The sequence below is a fragment of the Ambystoma mexicanum genome, chromosome 1p (genome assembly GCF_040938575.1).
Source record: "Ambystoma mexicanum isolate Mex_15411 chromosome 1p, UKY_AmexF1_1, whole genome shotgun sequence".
NCBI lineage: Eukaryota > Metazoa > Chordata > Amphibia > Caudata > Ambystomatidae > Ambystoma > Ambystoma mexicanum.
The window spans coordinates 182,831,878-182,848,285 of NC_090921.1; the positions used below are offsets into that span (position 1 = coordinate 182,831,878).

At 48.9% G+C, this 16,408-nt stretch overlaps 1 protein-coding gene across 1 annotated transcript in view; it reads right to left on the bottom strand.

Moving 5' to 3' along the window:
* Positions 1–16,408, bottom strand: part of DNAH2 (dynein axonemal heavy chain 2) — a 3,498,763-nt gene that overhangs the window by 852,545 nt on the left and 2,629,810 nt on the right. The window contains exon 61 of the mRNA XM_069646273.1: positions 13,956–14,166. Within this exon, the coding sequence (XP_069502374.1) occupies positions 13,956–14,166 (211 nt within the window). The remainder of the gene's footprint in view (positions 1–13,955; positions 14,167–16,408) is intronic.

Here is a 16,408-nt window from a genome sequence, read left to right on the forward strand (position 1 = left end):
CCTCCAAAGCCAAGATACCAAAAGGCATATCCGGAAGAACCTTATTCATAAAACCAAAGGAGGTTCTAATTCCTATAAGGAGACCCCCAGAAGCCCTCCCTCCCAGACTAGGTTTAGCATTTTGGGAGTAGATATCAAATCCGTCTAAAACGGGAATTGAAAGCATCCAGGTTTCCTGTAGAAAAAATCAGTGTGAAGCCCTAATCATAGTTACAGTGTCCGAGTTCGTAAAGAGATGGGAATTACCTCTGGAATTCCAGGAAAGAAACGCAAAGCTATTCAAGGGGAGAACCTTAGTAGGGAGTTCAGAGTGATTAGGAAAGTACTCATTTCCACAGACCTGAGGTTACCTGGGCCCAGTTTCGAGCATTTCCATTGAATCTGGGCGTGAATTGCCTCCGTTGGTGCTGTGGAGCTCTTTCCGGATGATACACCATAGTAAGGTTTCCCCTAGACCCTTCACACCCTTCATTTATGCTGGAAAACTGATTGAATACTAATAGGTTTACTTCAAAACCAAGCTGCTTTAACCCTTCTCTGTGCCCCATAATCAGATCCAATACCACCCTTGATTTAAGAACAATATTACTCACATCTACCCGAACCTGAATCGGAAAGAAAATTCTCTCCATATCATAACTAGAAATAAATGAGAGTGATGGAGAATTTTTAGAATATTGCCACGGTTAAGACAGATTGGCATATCTTGACCCCAAAGACTAGTAAGCTGCAAGATATCAAGGAGATCTTTGGCCTGTGCTGGTTGAGGTAGAGAATCAGTAATCTTTTTAGTGAACTGACTTAAGGAGTCAACCTCCAAATCAGTGCCCCTTGCACCCCTTAGTATAGTCCTATTTTGGATTACATTAGGACCCACAGGGAATCTTTCAGACGAGTTGAAAGAATTTCTGTATTGGGCGGAGTCAGGCCCAGGACGAGCACCTTCATGGCCCATAATAGGACCATCATTTGACATAATAGAATAACCTGAGTTAAGAGAGTTGGGTGCATTGAGACCCCCCACTGGTCTGACTCCCATACCACAATCCCTCATTGTAGGCTCAGTATTGGCAAAATGACCCTCAGAAACGAAGGATAGATGGGGATCCATAGATAAAGAGGGAATAGATGGAACTCCATCCTGAGATGGAATTTTAATTGACTGAGACACCACCCCATTAGCAGTTTGAGAAACAAGTAGCTTCTGAAATAGATGTTTGACCATATCAATATTTACCAAGTTTGCCGGAATCAGAGAAATAGTGATCTCTGGATGGAGCGGATCTACCCCAGGTAAAGGGTTACATGGTATAATTTAAGATTCTACGGCCAAGGAGGATTCCTGCGGCTTGATAACAATATTGATGTTCGACTCATCAGAAACAATGGTAGAAATCAGCTCTAATAAAGTTGAAACTATTTTCGGAGGGCAAGAGACAGGAATGTCCTCAACCCTCACAAAATTAGACTCCACTACTGGAGGAACAGTATTAATGGTGATAGAACCGTCTACCGGAGCGTCAGGTGGACCGGGTAGAGCTAGCATAATAGGAAGTGAATTAACTTCGACCGGAATGGCCACCGTATTAGGAATAGAGGTCACAGAAACCGCTAATTCAACAGGGTTCACAGTCCCCTTGGAAGCGAGAGAGGGTGTGGTAGGAGCCGAAGTATTAGCCAAAAATAGATTTTTTAAAAATTGATTAGTAAATGAAGTAATTTTTTTCAAATTCTTCAGATTTTTAGTTTTATTTGCTGATTAAGTTTTTTTTTTTTCCTATGCAAACAAAACCTTTTTGGTGTATCATTTCTTTAGTAAGGACAGTAGGATCAGATGGATTCTCCAAATTGGGAGCGGATATAAGATCCACAGAGGAGGCAGCATAATCTCCCTTAAGTGGATCGAGGAGCTCTGATGTCATCCCTACAGAGGGTAATCCCTGAGGGATAGGATTAAGAGGATAGCTGGTGGGTCCCTCTTGGACTTGCTCCTCTATTAATTCAGTAATGACATTTATAAGAGGGATAGGGAGTTTTACCTCCATGCCAAAAACCTCTAGAGCACCCACAGAGGTCATTGAAGGAATCATGGGTGGATGATCACATATATCCTTATCCGAGCAACGTGGGTCAGTGGTATCCGAACCCATATCTAGAACTTCCCCTTATACTCGACATTTTCCCATTGAGAACTTTCTTAACCAAATGGATATCAGCAGTTGGTTGGTTAGAAGAAATAGGACCAGAGCAGTGTGTTGGCATTAAGGCATTATCTTCCTTAATTATTTTTACTAGCTCTTCAAATCCATCAAGTCCCTGTAACCTAGAATAGATTTCAGAGAGTAGAAGAGAGTGTGATCTAACCTCTGACCATATATTGTCATACAGGCTAAAAAAGAACTCAAAACCATATTCAAAGCAGCGAGTGTAGGTTGAGTGAGTTTTATTCTGTCATCCGCCTCTTTAAGAGTATGATGCAGAATAGACTCACTACCATAATCCTTTTTTGATTCTGGGAGTAATCCCCTTTCTCTCAACCAATTTTGTTTTTCTGTATGCTCATCAATAAAATTAATGAGATCAGATGGAGAGCCCACATAAGAATCATCACAAATTTGCTGGGTGACATTACTTGTATTACTAGAGTTGCGACCCAGATGGTTATCAGCAATTGCCTTATCAGCACATTCTATGATACTGATATCATCAATATCATGAGCTAGGGGATCTTCAATCTATAGTTTCTTAGCTGCATCTACAATATGAGTATGATCCAAAATGGCCACAAATGGAAGTGAATGTGAAGATTTGACAAGGGTTCTAGTTGCAGTCTTCTTTCCAAAAAAATGAGAATTTTTTTTCCCCCTGGATAGATTTACCTTGGGTACCCAAATTAGATTTTATTTTAGGTGTGAAATTTAAAGGTTTATTAAGTGGAGTTTTAAACACAATAGATTTCACTGTAGGAGTATTGGGGTTTCCAGCAAGGTTAGCAGAAAGATTAACATGAATAGAGGAGGTATGGTTTACACCCCTAACAGAGGAAAAAACCTCAGGTGAAAATTTAATAGGGGGAGTACCATAATTCCTATTACCCACTGGGGGGGGGGAGAGTTGACGATCAATAGCCTCTTTTATCAGACCCGGAGATTCTGTAGCATTAGCTGCAGAGTCATCCAGCATTACGGGCGGTAGAGGCAGCCCAGGATGTGATTGAACAGGGGTTGGGAGCACAGTGTTGACCATAGTATTGTTAGGGTGATCCATATGTACCGTGGCCCTTGGTAGACTACCGCCTTCCTAGAGATTAAAGGCTATAGTAGCTGCTAGACGCTCTTCCTGTGCATCTATGGATATGTCTTGTTTTCCATTAAAGATGCAACTATTGGAGAGGCCACCAGGGGGCGCGCAGGTGATGGCTGCCTGAGCGTTGCTCTCCCGCCGTACGTGGCCAGTTGACGGAGATTGAGCCCCCCCCGGACCCCCCCTGGCGGCAACACAGTGCGGGATTGGCAACCGGACCCCCTCCCCCGCAGCCCCCGCTCGAAAGAGCGGACTCCGGGGACTACGAGGAGCCGGAGAACGGACCTCGCGGTCCGAGACGAGGTAACGCCGAGGGGGCCTGGCGACTCCCTCGGCTGCAGCATCACAGGCGACAGGACGAGCTCTCCCTCCGGAGGGTGAGGCCCGCTCGGAGAGCCCTCAGCCCGTCCCGCGGGAGGACGCGAGGACCAGGGACACAGGTCCCGTGCGGGACAAGGACGCGGGTGACCACGCCCCCGGGCAGACTCGAGCGCGGACGGGGAAGCCGCGGACGGCCCCCCCGCAGTGGCGGAACTCAGGCGAGTGCTCCGCCAACCCCCGCGGTGTGGAGTACGGGAGGCGCCGTGACAAGGGCGGACCCCGCTGCCCAGTGGAAGCCCAAAGCTGCCCGCCCAGGGCCAACACAGCACGGCAGGGCCGGAGACGCAGCGAGGCCCGGGGAAAACCCCTCCCCCCAGTGAAGTGCCCTCTGGTCCCCCCGAGGCCTGGAACCGAGGGAAAGACAGACGACGGCGACGAGGCTCGAGGACCCGGAGGGCTTCTGACAACGGCCCCCCCCCCCTGGATCCAGAGGTACAGCGCCGCCACGCCAACGGAACCATCTGATGCTCACCCCTGGTAGGTGGAGGCCCCTGCTCTAACTCGCAGGGCGTGTGCCCGCCAACAGCCCCCCAGGAGCCGACAGAACTAGGAAACGGACCCAGGTGTGAGGCCCCCACCTGGCCCTCGTGGGGCGTGTGCCCGCCTGAAGGTCCCCTTTAACCGCTCAGGCCCACCTGAGGGCCCGATTCCGGCCCCCGATGCTTGGGCCCGGAGGGCAATCCCTTTGGCCCCGAGCTAGTGGTAGACAACGAAACAGGTGCGTGGAATGCCTGTATGAACTGGCGGGAGGCCTTGCAATCTTTTCGCTACAAAGGGGTTAGAAACAATAGCGAGAACCCCACAATCCACGGGGCCATGGCCCACCCGGAAACCCCAACGCATTCCGCCACGGCCATGGAGAAGGGATTTGCATCCATACTCCAGGAGATCCGGGATATGCGATCAGACATCGCGCAAAAGCTGGAAAAAATGGACAACAGGGTGGATAAGGTGGAGGACAGGCTCCTGCGGGTGGAGACCGACCAGTCGACCTCAGCTATGCAGGAAGTGCAAACGGAAATGCGACTGGCTGCCTTGGAAAAGAGGGACGAGGAAAGGGCCAGACAAATGGATGACTACGAAAATAGGGAAAGGAGGAACAACCTTAGATTTTTTGGGGTCCCGGAAGTGGAGGGGGAAACGAAGAGAGACTTAATCCGTGTGGTACGAGATATAATCACCCTTCTCTTTGCCAAAGAAATGACCACGGAATTGACATTCGACCGTGTGCACAGAGCGGGCGGCAGAGCGGGAAACCCCCGATCGATCCTTGCGCGATTCCACTACTATACAGACAAGGCTAAGGTCCTGGAGGAGGCAAGGAAAGCAGGGGTGATTACTTATAATGGTGCAGAGATCTCGATATTCCAAGACCTCTCAGCCTACACCCTGGCGAAGCGGAGAATGTGCCGCCCCCTCACGCAATTACTGAAGGATAAAGGAGTGCGCCACAGGTGGGGGTACCCATTTTCCCTGACCTTTGAATACATGGGCCAACGGACGTCGCTAATCACGGAAGAGGATATAAGAGGGGCCATTCAGGACTACGTGACTGAACCTACCACCAGAAGAGGCCCGGTGGGCCCGGCGAGATTGGGGGAGGGGTCTTCAGACCGTCCTGGGCCCAGGAGGAGGAAAACCGGCTCGAGGAAATACAGGAAGATCAACACCCCTCCGGCTGCGAGGGAGGGGGAGCGCAACGACACAGATGACTGAGAACAGGGGCGACTGGCCCACTGGAGATCCAGCGCAACGATGGTCCGGTTGAATAAATATTTCCCCAGGACAGCAAGTAAGGTGGGGGAAAAATGGGGGTGGGGGGCTCACAACAATGAGCTTAGCTCAGTGTGCCCGGCCGGGTAGGGCAGACTGGTGGTCCGGCCTAATGCCAGGAATGGCGGAACTAAATGGCTGGACGCCGGGTAGGGGGGAGGGGGGACGAAGTTACCAGAGGGTTGTTGGTGTGGGAAGGGGTTTGGGGAAAAGTTGAGGGAATGTCCGAATAATGTCCGACCAGTGCGACTACGGGAGCAAATAACGAACAGTGATGTTAAGCAGGTGTCCAACAGCATTGATGACTTAGATTATGGCTGACTGCCAACCGGCCCTGGGAGTGGGCACCCTGAACGTGCGGGGCTTGAACACACCTACCAAGAGGTCCCTGGTTTGTCGTGAATTCAGGAGGACGAAGCTGGACCTGCTGTTCTTACAAGAGACACATTGGGCGAGAGGGAAGGAACCCAAAATGAGAGGGGGAGGTATAGGGGAGGTCTTCCATGCATCCCATAAGGGGAAGAAAAGAGGGGTGGCTATCCTGGTCGCCAGGCGACTCCGCTTCACTAATGAGGCTACCATGCAGGACCCCGAGGGTCGCTTTCTATTGGTGAGGGGCACCCTACAAGGAGCCCCCCTGACACTGGCAGTGGTGTATGGTCCGAATGATGGCCAGGCCCAGTTCTGGGAAGAGGTAAAGGAGAAGCTTAAATTATTCGTAAGGGGCACGTTAGTGGTGGGAGGAGATTTTAACATGGTGATGGTCCCATCCATGGACAGGAAGAGGGTGGGCCCTCAGAACCCCAGACCCGCGGAGGAATCCACAGCGCGAACCTTCCGGAGAGTGAATGAGGAGCTGGGCCTGGTAGACTCAATCCCGTCCCCCAGAGCAGGTGTCCCCTCTTTTACGTACTACTCGGCCATCCATGCCTCGTTCTCGAGGATAGACTATATCTTGGTGGATGAAACCCTTCGCCCGTATGTTACGGGCTATAGGGTCGATCCTGTACCCTGGTCCGACCATGATATGGTAAGGGTGACAATATCGGGGGAATGGTGTGAAGAGCGCAGGGGCCGTTGGAGATGCAACGATGCTCTACTGAAGAACGAGGCTCATGCCCAGGAGATTGCAGACGCCATAACAGAATTTTTTGAGTTAAACGACAATGGGGAAGTGGGCACGCACACGCTCTGGGATGCTTTCAAGGCGACTCTTCGAGGTATTCTCATCCAAAAAGGTGCAAGGGTAAAAAGGGAGAGGGAGGCCCAGGAGAGGACCCTGCGGGAAAAAATTGCCCATCTCCAACCGAGGGGTTCCCCAGACCGGGTCCCGGACCGCGATCGAGTGGCCGCACTGGAGGATTACAGGCTCCAGTTGAAAGACTTACTTATCCACAAAACGGAGAGAAGTCTTCAGATGGTAAAGCAAAGGTATTACGAGAAAGGGGACAAAGCGGACAGGATCTTGGCATGGAAGTTGAGGGAAGTCCAGAGGAGTAGAATGGTGAGGGAAGTGAGGGACGCTCATGGAACTTTGGGTTGCGAGTCCTCCCATATCGGAGGGGCCTTTCGCCAATATTATAAGACCCTGTACTCATCCGAATACGACGAAGGAAATGCACCGATAGAGGATTTTTTTAGCTCCGTCCGGCTCCCCGCTCTGTCCAGGGAGATGTCCGAGGGGCTGGAAGGGCCAGTGACCGAAGATGAGGTGGACAAGGCCATAGGTGGGATGAAGGCGGGTACCTCCCCCGGGGACGATGGGTTTTCTGTCTATTTTTACAAAAAATTCCGATCTTCCTTAATCCCATACTTGGTGAGGGTTTTCAACTCGGTGCTAGAGGGGGGAGCCCTCCCCGACACCATGATGGGGGCTATCATTGCGGTATTACCTAAGGAGGGGAGGGACCCCACAGAATGTGCCTCCTACCGCCCCATATCACTGCTTAACACTGACGTTAAGATACTGGCCAAGGTGGTGGGAAGGCGGATAGAGGGAGTACTGCCGAAACTAGTCCATGGGGACCAGGTGGGGTTCATCAGTGGGAGACAGGGTTCGGATAACATACGCAAGACCATAGATCTATTCCACTTTGCGCAACAGTCGGAGCTTAACGCAAGTGTCCTCTCTCTGGACTCAGAGAAGGCGTTTGACAGAGTCGAGTGGCGGTACATGGATCTCCTCCTGAGGAAGATGGGTTTTGGGGCTCACATTATGAGCTGGGTAACGGCCCTTTACAGAGCTCCCACGGCAAGGGTCCAAGTGAATGGGGAGTTGACCGATGCTTTCCCCCTCTCCCGAGGGACAAGACAGGGGTGCCCTCTCTCCCCTCTGATATACGTCCTCACGATAGAAGCCCTGGCTATAGCCATCAGGGCGCACCCAGGAATTAAGGGGATTAGCAGAGGGGAGGTGGAATTTAAACTCTCCTTGTTCGCAGACGACATTCTGGTCTACCTGGTAGACCCTAGCTCCTCGCTCCCCCCCCCTACTGGAACTGATAACTGAATTTGGACGCTTCCCGGGCCTGAAGATCAATGCCTCGAAATCGGTCCTGCTCCCTATGAGACTCCGGGACCCGGGGCTAGACCCCCTGGATAGACTTCACGGGATTGCAATGGGGAAGGCTGAAATTCGATACCTGGGGGTTCTCCTCACACGGGACTTAACTAAACTGGCCACCGCGAACTATGACCCCATAATAGAAGGGATCACATCAGACTTGAGGAGGTGGGGAGGGATGATCCTCTCTTGGTATGGCAGGATGATGGCGGTTAAAATGAATGTACTGCCACGGCTCTTATATCTTTTCACGGCACTTCCAACCAATGTCCCACAGCAGACTTTCAGGGTGTTGCAGAACTCCACCCGGGACTTCATATGGCAGGGGAAAACCCTGAGGACCAGGAGGACTACGCTGACGCTGCCCAGGGAGGAGGGAGGGTTTGGACTGCCGGACTTCTGCCTGTACTTTCGGGCTGCTCAGCTACGGGTCCTCCTGGAACACATGAAGGAGGGAATGGGGACGTACTGGTCGTATCTGGAGGATATGGATACCCACCCCCTGAAGGTTCGCGACCTCCTGTGGGCCCCACAGAGAATAATCCCGAGTCACTTGAAAGCCCACCCGACCTTGGGAGTCCTCTGGGACATTTGGAAGGAGGGCCCTCAGACGGCGCACCTCACTACATGGCCATCCCCGATGTCTTCCCTCTGGGGGCATCCCCTTAACCTGGGTAGCAAAGGGTTCAGGTTCTCCCAAGTCTGGTCGGACAAAGGATTGGAATGGGCGGGACAGCTGTTCAGGGAGGGTGAATTCCTGCCCTATGAAGAACTGAGAGGCGCACTCGGCCAGGGATCCCTGTCCATCTTTGAGTACCTCCGTTTGAAGGGCATACTATGTGATCAATCGTGGGGCTCCAGTCTGAGTAGACAGCTAACTCCCTTTGAAAAGCTTATAGATGCAGCGACCTCGAGGAAAGGGGCGGTTTCTAGCATGTATAAAATTCTCAATACGTACGACCTCCAGGGAAGGAGAACCTTTCGCAAGTTCTGGGAGGAGCTGGCGGGAGAGGAGATTTCGGAGGACTCCTGGTCCAGAATATTCAAAATCGCCTTCCATGGGAACCTCTTCACAGCCGATATGGAACACAATTTCAAGGTGCTGCAAGGGTGGCATAGGGGCCCAGTGAAACTGTCTAAGATGTTTTCGGGGGTGTCCCCATTGTGCTCGAGGGGGTGTCGGCAAGCAGGCTCCAGGAGTCATATGTGGTGGCACTGTCCAAAGGCACAGGTGTACTGGGGGTTGGTGAGGGGCTGGATGGCGGAAGTGATAGAGGAACTCTTACCTCTCAATCCTCTGACGATGCTGTTGGGCCTCCCCCCAGAGGAAATAGAAGTTCACCGGTACCCGAGGATGTGGGAGACAATGTTACGGGCGGGCAGAGTAGCCCTTGCACAAAAATGGAAAAGCCCGGAGCCCCCCTCCAAGGAAGAGTGGACGAAAAAGGTTAAAAACATGTTTATAATGGATAAACTGACTGCCATGGTGAACAATGACACCAGCGCTTTCTTTACAAACTGGTATGGAATACAACAATCCTGGGGATGGGAGGTCCATTGAACCTTCCGGTGAGAGAACTCGGACCCAATGGGGCGATCCAAGCGGAGAGCAGTACCTCAGTGGACGGGGATGCCCAGCACCCGGGGCGAGACGGCTCCAGGCCTAACGGCGTTAAGGGCACCAGCTGCATCACATTTGGAGGGAGAACACGCTGCAAGTCTCCCGGCACAACAGACTTGGCTTGGACACAGGACAGGGGGGGTGGGCACAAGTTGGGGTGGTGGGGGTGCGGGGTGGGGGGGACATGGGGAAACTGTTCTTTCTGTAAACCTGAATAAAAATTGAAGTTTAAAAAAAAAAGATGCAACTATTATTGGCTAGGGTGCGTGGAATAATACCCATGTTATTCAGTACCACAGACCTATCTCTAGAATGAATTTGGGCCTGGGCCAAAGCTTTAAGGACAGAGGAGTCCTGGGAACCATCCACTGATAAATATTGTGGATTGCCCGGGGCAACAGGGATAGAAGTAACTGATAAAGTACAGACTGGCGAAGCAAAGGGGAGATCCCCTTTAACAGAGGGAGTAGAATCGAGAGAATCCTCCATAGCTGCCTTGCTTGTTTCAAAGTCCCCTAAGTGTCATTCAAACGTGACAAAACCCAATAAAGAAAGTGAGAGAACTTGAGCGATGAAAGTAAATAAACTTAAGATAAAAAAGTAGCAAAAACTCAAAGACTGAGTTTCAATATGTAGCTGTTCCAGTAGAGAAAAAAAGATAGCATGTGGAGCAGTCTTTGAGATAACAAGCACCAATATTTAAAAAATTGCACTGAATTCAGGGAGCAGCTTAAAACAAATCTAACACTGCCCCAAAAGCACTCTTAAATAAAAATGCAGATAGGTATGGATCTCTGTCCAACAATTGCAAAATTGTAAGTACAGGTATTATATACATTTCTTTTTATTTTTATATTAAAAGAATGTCGTTTATTCCAATATAGGTAAAGAATAGCTTCATTCATCAGCGAAACCCAATGGTGAATTCAGTCTCAGGGTAGGGAAAGCCCGACAGTTTATGGAGCTGCCAGAGTCCGACTCCCCACCCCTTAACCTGAGAAATGAAGGTGGTAGTGCAAGAAAAGTTACAGCTTAGGACCCAGGACCGAGTTACTCACAGGTCACAGCCAAACAGCAAAACAGCAGCTCCAGCCCTTACTGCCTCCAGGGCTTAACGCCGCAAGGGTGGTTGGGCCGGCACTAAATGCGGGCTGTGAGTCACGTGATTCGTCACGTGACCGCGGCGAAGTCCGCCTCCTCCAGGAAGCCAAACAATGTCCAGCAAGAGCTCCGCTTGCAGGGCTGGCAGGGCGAAAAGTGCTGCAGGCGAGGTGAGTATGCAGTCAACAGGGCACTCCTTGCAAAGTAAATGAAACACCCGCTATCAAAAACTTTATACCAAAGGTTGGTTTTGCTTACACCTGTTGTCCTAGTTGTGTGTTGTGGTCCCAGAGGGTACTGCATACAAACTTTGCCTAACAAAAGTACTTTTGAATACTGTACTGATAGAACTAAATGGAAAATGCGAATGTGGGGCAATTCTCCTGACATCAGACGTCAGTTTGGGCTAACCTGAGACCAGCATTGTCTAAGTCCAGAGACATTGTTAAAAGAACCCTAAGGCAAATAGAGTGAAATTCTTCTGATTTAAGAGGTCAGTTTGGAGAAACCTCTGATACATATTAGACCAGCATTGCTCAAGTCAAGAGACATTGTTAAAGAACATCATGGCCAAATATGGTGCAATTTTCCTGACTTAAGAAGTCAGCTGGGAGAAATCTGGAACAAGCATTGCCAAGAGTCAAAAGAGATTAAAAGAGAGGTTGAAGGTCAAAGCTTGAACAAGCCCTCAGACATGGGATGCCAGTTTGGGGTAAATTGTTACAAGTAACAGTCAACATAAGGGTGCTAGTGAGAAAGAACTGTTGTATGATACTTAAGAAGAAAGTGAATGTGAAAAGAAGCCTGACAAGAGTATCAGGTAATGGAACCTTTTATGAAACAGCTAGCTGGCAGGTGAGTAAACCTCGAGATTCGAGATCTGGATGAACCAAGAAGAGATATTCCTGGCAGGAGAGTAAACCAGGATATCAAGAGTTTTCTATTGAAGTTGGGATATTCCTGGCAAAAGAGTAAACCAGGATACCAGGAGTTGTCTGTTGAAGTTGGGATATTCCTGGTAGGAGAGTAAACCGGGATTATGAAGAGTTTTCAGTTGATGATTTCCTGGCAGGAGAGTGCACTGGGCAATTCAGTTTGTATTGATATGTTGAAAAGAGACATGGTCCTATTAAGTTCTTGTTTTCTGTGTACATTTTGTTAACCAGAAACTTTGAAAAGACTTGCCTTTTGCCATAATTGAACCTCTGTCTGAAAGAGACATTTGTTCTACTTTCCTGAAAGGTACTAAAGATTTTCCTTTGCCTTATTCAAAACAACTCTGTGGAAAAAACACTTTTCTTTGCTATACTGAGAGACCAGGAGAGAGGTTCTCTTTTGTAAAGCAGTCTGATGGAAAGAACATTTGTTTTGTAAACTCGAGGAGAAAGTTAGGTGAAAGAGACACTTGTAAAAACTTTAAGAAACTGGTATTGTGTTACGTGATGCAATCCAGGGGAAGGGATTCAACTCTTGGATACTAGAAGTGTTTTTGTTTGAAGTTATATGTTTGAATTATTGCACTATTAAGTTGAATTTTAAAATATTTACCTTGCACATGTTATTTGAATGCATTAGTGTGAGGGTCAGATTGAGTTAGACATTAGATCATCCTGCTTTAGTTTTAGTTTAGGAAGAGATACTTGTTTGGAAAGGGAAATTTAGACATTTATTCCAACCCCTTTTATGTTAATTCAATGTTTGAACTTGCACAAAGTATCTCTGTGTCCACCTCTCATTGTTTACCACTCACACCACTCTCTGTGCTTCCCCGTGCTTAATCCCTCACCATGGCACCATTATTCGAGGAGGATCATCGCCGGGGACCATCACTGATACACTCCGTCACTTGTGTGGTGAACTGATATGATTTTATCAGGATTTCTGCTTGACTTCGCTGCAGGCCACACCACAATCCTGCGGAGCCCTTTTGATGTATAGGACTTATCCATATCCCCTGCAGAGTCAGAGTCATGCCTATGCCTGGGCTGCTTCTTTTTGTGAGAGGACAAGGAGGAAGAGTGCTGGGACTCGCTACTCGAGCGCAATCTTTACTTTGCTTTTTTATGACACCTATTGACCCTGTCCTTTTGTTCGGGAGTAGGCACGTCAGTGTCCACACCTGGATTTAGTAGCCAATCTAGCGAGCGACTTTGAAGAGGGTCTCCCTAGTTTTGCAAAGCATTCACTCAAGGCCTTTGGGTTCATCGATTGAAAGGAGCCACATTGCTCAGTGTCATGTTCCACTCCCAGACCCCGCACAAAGATATTGTGTGGGTCTGTGAGGGACATCTTCCAGTTGCAGTACCTGCAGCATTTGCATCCTGATATTTTGGGCCCAGTCATACTGGCGCAGTCCAGATTTATTCTGAGCTGTGTTCCAAAACAGCATGTAGAGAGCACATAAAAAAGTAACTGAGGTGTGGGGGGTGTAGTGCAAACCTTAAGTACGATCGCCAACGTCACATCCAAGGGCCCAGGAAAGGCATGGTCAAAGCATGGAGAGGACAAGGAGACGATGTTGAGCCGCACTATGCCCCCTGTCAAATGTTTCAGAGCAGCTGGCGCTGAGGGATAATCTATCAAGATAAAAAATCTGTAGGATAATGCAATCCAATGAATGCTGTATTTCAGGATTAAACCCAAAAAGATCGGGGTCGGTGGAAGTAAGGATGGAACAGTTTGAGACAATAATGATGGAACCTTTGACAAGCATGGAACAAACTGTATCAGACAGGAAAGAAACATGACTGAAATGTTTAAGACCTTTCTGGGTTCTTTACATGCAGTTTGCGATCGTCATAATGCAAATCCCACTCACCTGTTCTGACCTATAAATTACTGTATATGTTTGTTTTATGTTCTATGCCATTATCAATACTGTGATTGTATTACCCCATTACATGATCCATTTCAACTCCACCACCCCCTTTGCAATAAGGAACACCTTCAGCATTGTAGTATTGTATGGTAGAACGCCCTTATTCAAGAGTGTCCCAATCTATCTGTCGACCCTACTGTAAATTGCCTCTAATTGAAACACTATTACCTATACCACGTAAATAAAAGTGTAGCAGTTAATATGCCAGAAACCATAAGCTCCAATGTTGTTTTTTATTACATTCTCATCATTTAAATACTGAACAGGGCCAGCACAACTGTGATACCAGCTAGGATTACAGCATGTGTCTCCCATAAGAAAAAGGGCATTTGTACCTTCTGCTGCTCATCGGCTTCCCGCTTCTGTTGCACGATGATGACCAAATACTCCTCACACTGCTTCTGGAAATCTGCTACTTTCTTCTTGGCCTCCTCCAGCTTCAGAGACATCACTTCTACTTTCTGGCGTGTGTCATCAATCTTGAAAAGGCCATTGCGAAGTTTGTTGATCTGATCCCACAGTTCTTTCCGTTTTTCTGCTAAGAGCCTAGAAAAAGAGGAACATTGAAAGTGTGTCACAAAGGAGTAGCCAATAAGTTATACCTCTATTTCTCTTATGTCTTAATGCAGTGGACAAGGTGAACTACTTTTGCTAACCCGCAGGTGATGCTAAAAATGGTTACTCAATTCATTGAAAGACCAAGGGCTTCATTACGACCCTTCCGGTCCGGAAAGATCAGTGGCGGTAAAACCGCGGCCACCGTTCTTTCCAGACCGGCTGATTCAGAGTCACGCGGACATGGAAACACCGGCTGTGTCATAGATGGAACCAGTGTTTCGATGGACTCCAGACAAGGAAAATTAGCAGGAGGAAAAGGGTTGAGCAGGAACACAGCAAGGCCCAAGAAGGGGAAAGATTCTTGGGATTTGCAACTAACGGCGGAGTGTCAGGTCAGCTGAGCTGAGTTGTGACGCGGCACAGAGCGCCGAATCCCACAAGTTTGTTTCTTCTGTTTGTGTGGAGATGTGACTGTTGGACATCTTGGGATAGCGCTGGACTGGCACATCTTGTTTCTGAGCTAGCATGACGGCACTGAACACATGTCATGTTTATCAGGCCAGTGGTGCATCAGTGAGCATTTAAAGAGAACTAAGAAGAGTGTATGATAATAGGAAGTGTGGAATGGTTGTGGATGCATTTGCTGTTTCTTTCCTTAACTTGTGAGCCCTTCCCATCATGGAGAAGGAGGACTTGACAATGATTGGTATCTTGGAACGGGCACTGGACTGGATGACAGCCTTCCTAACTGACCGCTCTTCCCAAATCATCCTGGGCACCTTGTCCTCTCCTACTTCCTTCTCCACCTGCGGTGTCCCCCAGGGCTTTATCCTCTGCCCATGGCTCTTTAACATCTACCTAGCGTCGCATGCATGCCTCAGCAACTCCTTTTCCTCCAACTACCAATGTTCCTGTCACACTCATCTGTGTCTCTGCAGGAGTGATGAACTAGCCTCCCTTGACCCTGAGTCTTCACTTCCCCTGTTTCACCCGGAGGAATACCTGTCAAATACAAGGTGTACACTCAGATCTGAATTCACCCGATTCCCCTGGGCCCTTCCCTTCTCTTTACTGTGATGTCCCCCTATGGGTTTACCTTGATCTTTAGTAGGGTGTGCACTCCATCCTGCATTTCCAGGGGCGCGATTAACTCATGTGATTGGTGCCAATTTCTGTAGGCTGAGTTTAGATGCCAAATGCTGTTTTATGCCTTCACAGCGAGGACGAGAGTTCAAGGCGCCAGTTTCTTCACTGGCTAGAAAGTCCTTCCCACAAGTGAACGTTGCGCAGAGAATGTTGAGTGTCCAAAATTGTCTGTATTGTCTTTGTTTGCTGGTATTTTTGTGGGTGAGTAGCGCTGCATGTAGAAGCTCGCTGCTGGTAGGTTTGCGGAGCGCCTTCAATTTCAGCGCGCCTGGTAATGTCTCTCCCTTTCCCTTGCAGGAGAAATTATGTGGTATTAGCGCCTCGAGTCCAGGTTCAGCGCTACTGGAGACTTGGTGGTTAGGTAAGTTTGCACGGAGGTTTTTGTTAAGTATGTATCGCGTAGAGAGAGAGAGAGCGCAGTGAAATAAGTGTCCACGTTATTGGAGTGAGCGCAATGAATAATGTCTCTTCTTTCTTACAGGGGTTTGTGCGCTCGTGCAACTAACCTGGATTCCAGTGTCGCGGGAAGATTCAATGAGTATGCGCAGCGTTTCTGATGTGCGCGTGTTAACGCTGTTCTTCTTTGTTCTTACAGGTGCCGTTGTAGAAGTCCCCTCTTGACTGGAGATAGCTGCGGAGTGGAGTAAGAACCAGGTAAGAACCAGGTAAGCTGAATCTGAATGATCCAGAATGATGCAGAAGTAGGATGATCCGGAGCAGGTAAGCAGAAGCAGGATGATCCGGAGCAGGTAAGCAGAAACAGGATGATCAGGAGCAGGTAAGCAGATGCTGGCTGATCCAGACCACGGCAAGTGTGTTGCTGATACAGCTCACAGTAAGCAACACGAAGCACTGGAAGAATCTTGGGTGTGGCTTATATAGCCAGCCACACCCAAACACTAGCGAGCTCATGAGTTATCATGCACTTCCTATTTGGCAACAGGAAGTGGTAACCAGGAAGTTACTACAAACACTAGGAAGGAATGAAAGGAGGGATTTGTTATGGGCTCTTTGTGTGTCTATGCCAGGCCTGCCAAGCCTCCACCCAGCTTGCCCCAACTACCTGTGACAGTTACGCAGATGA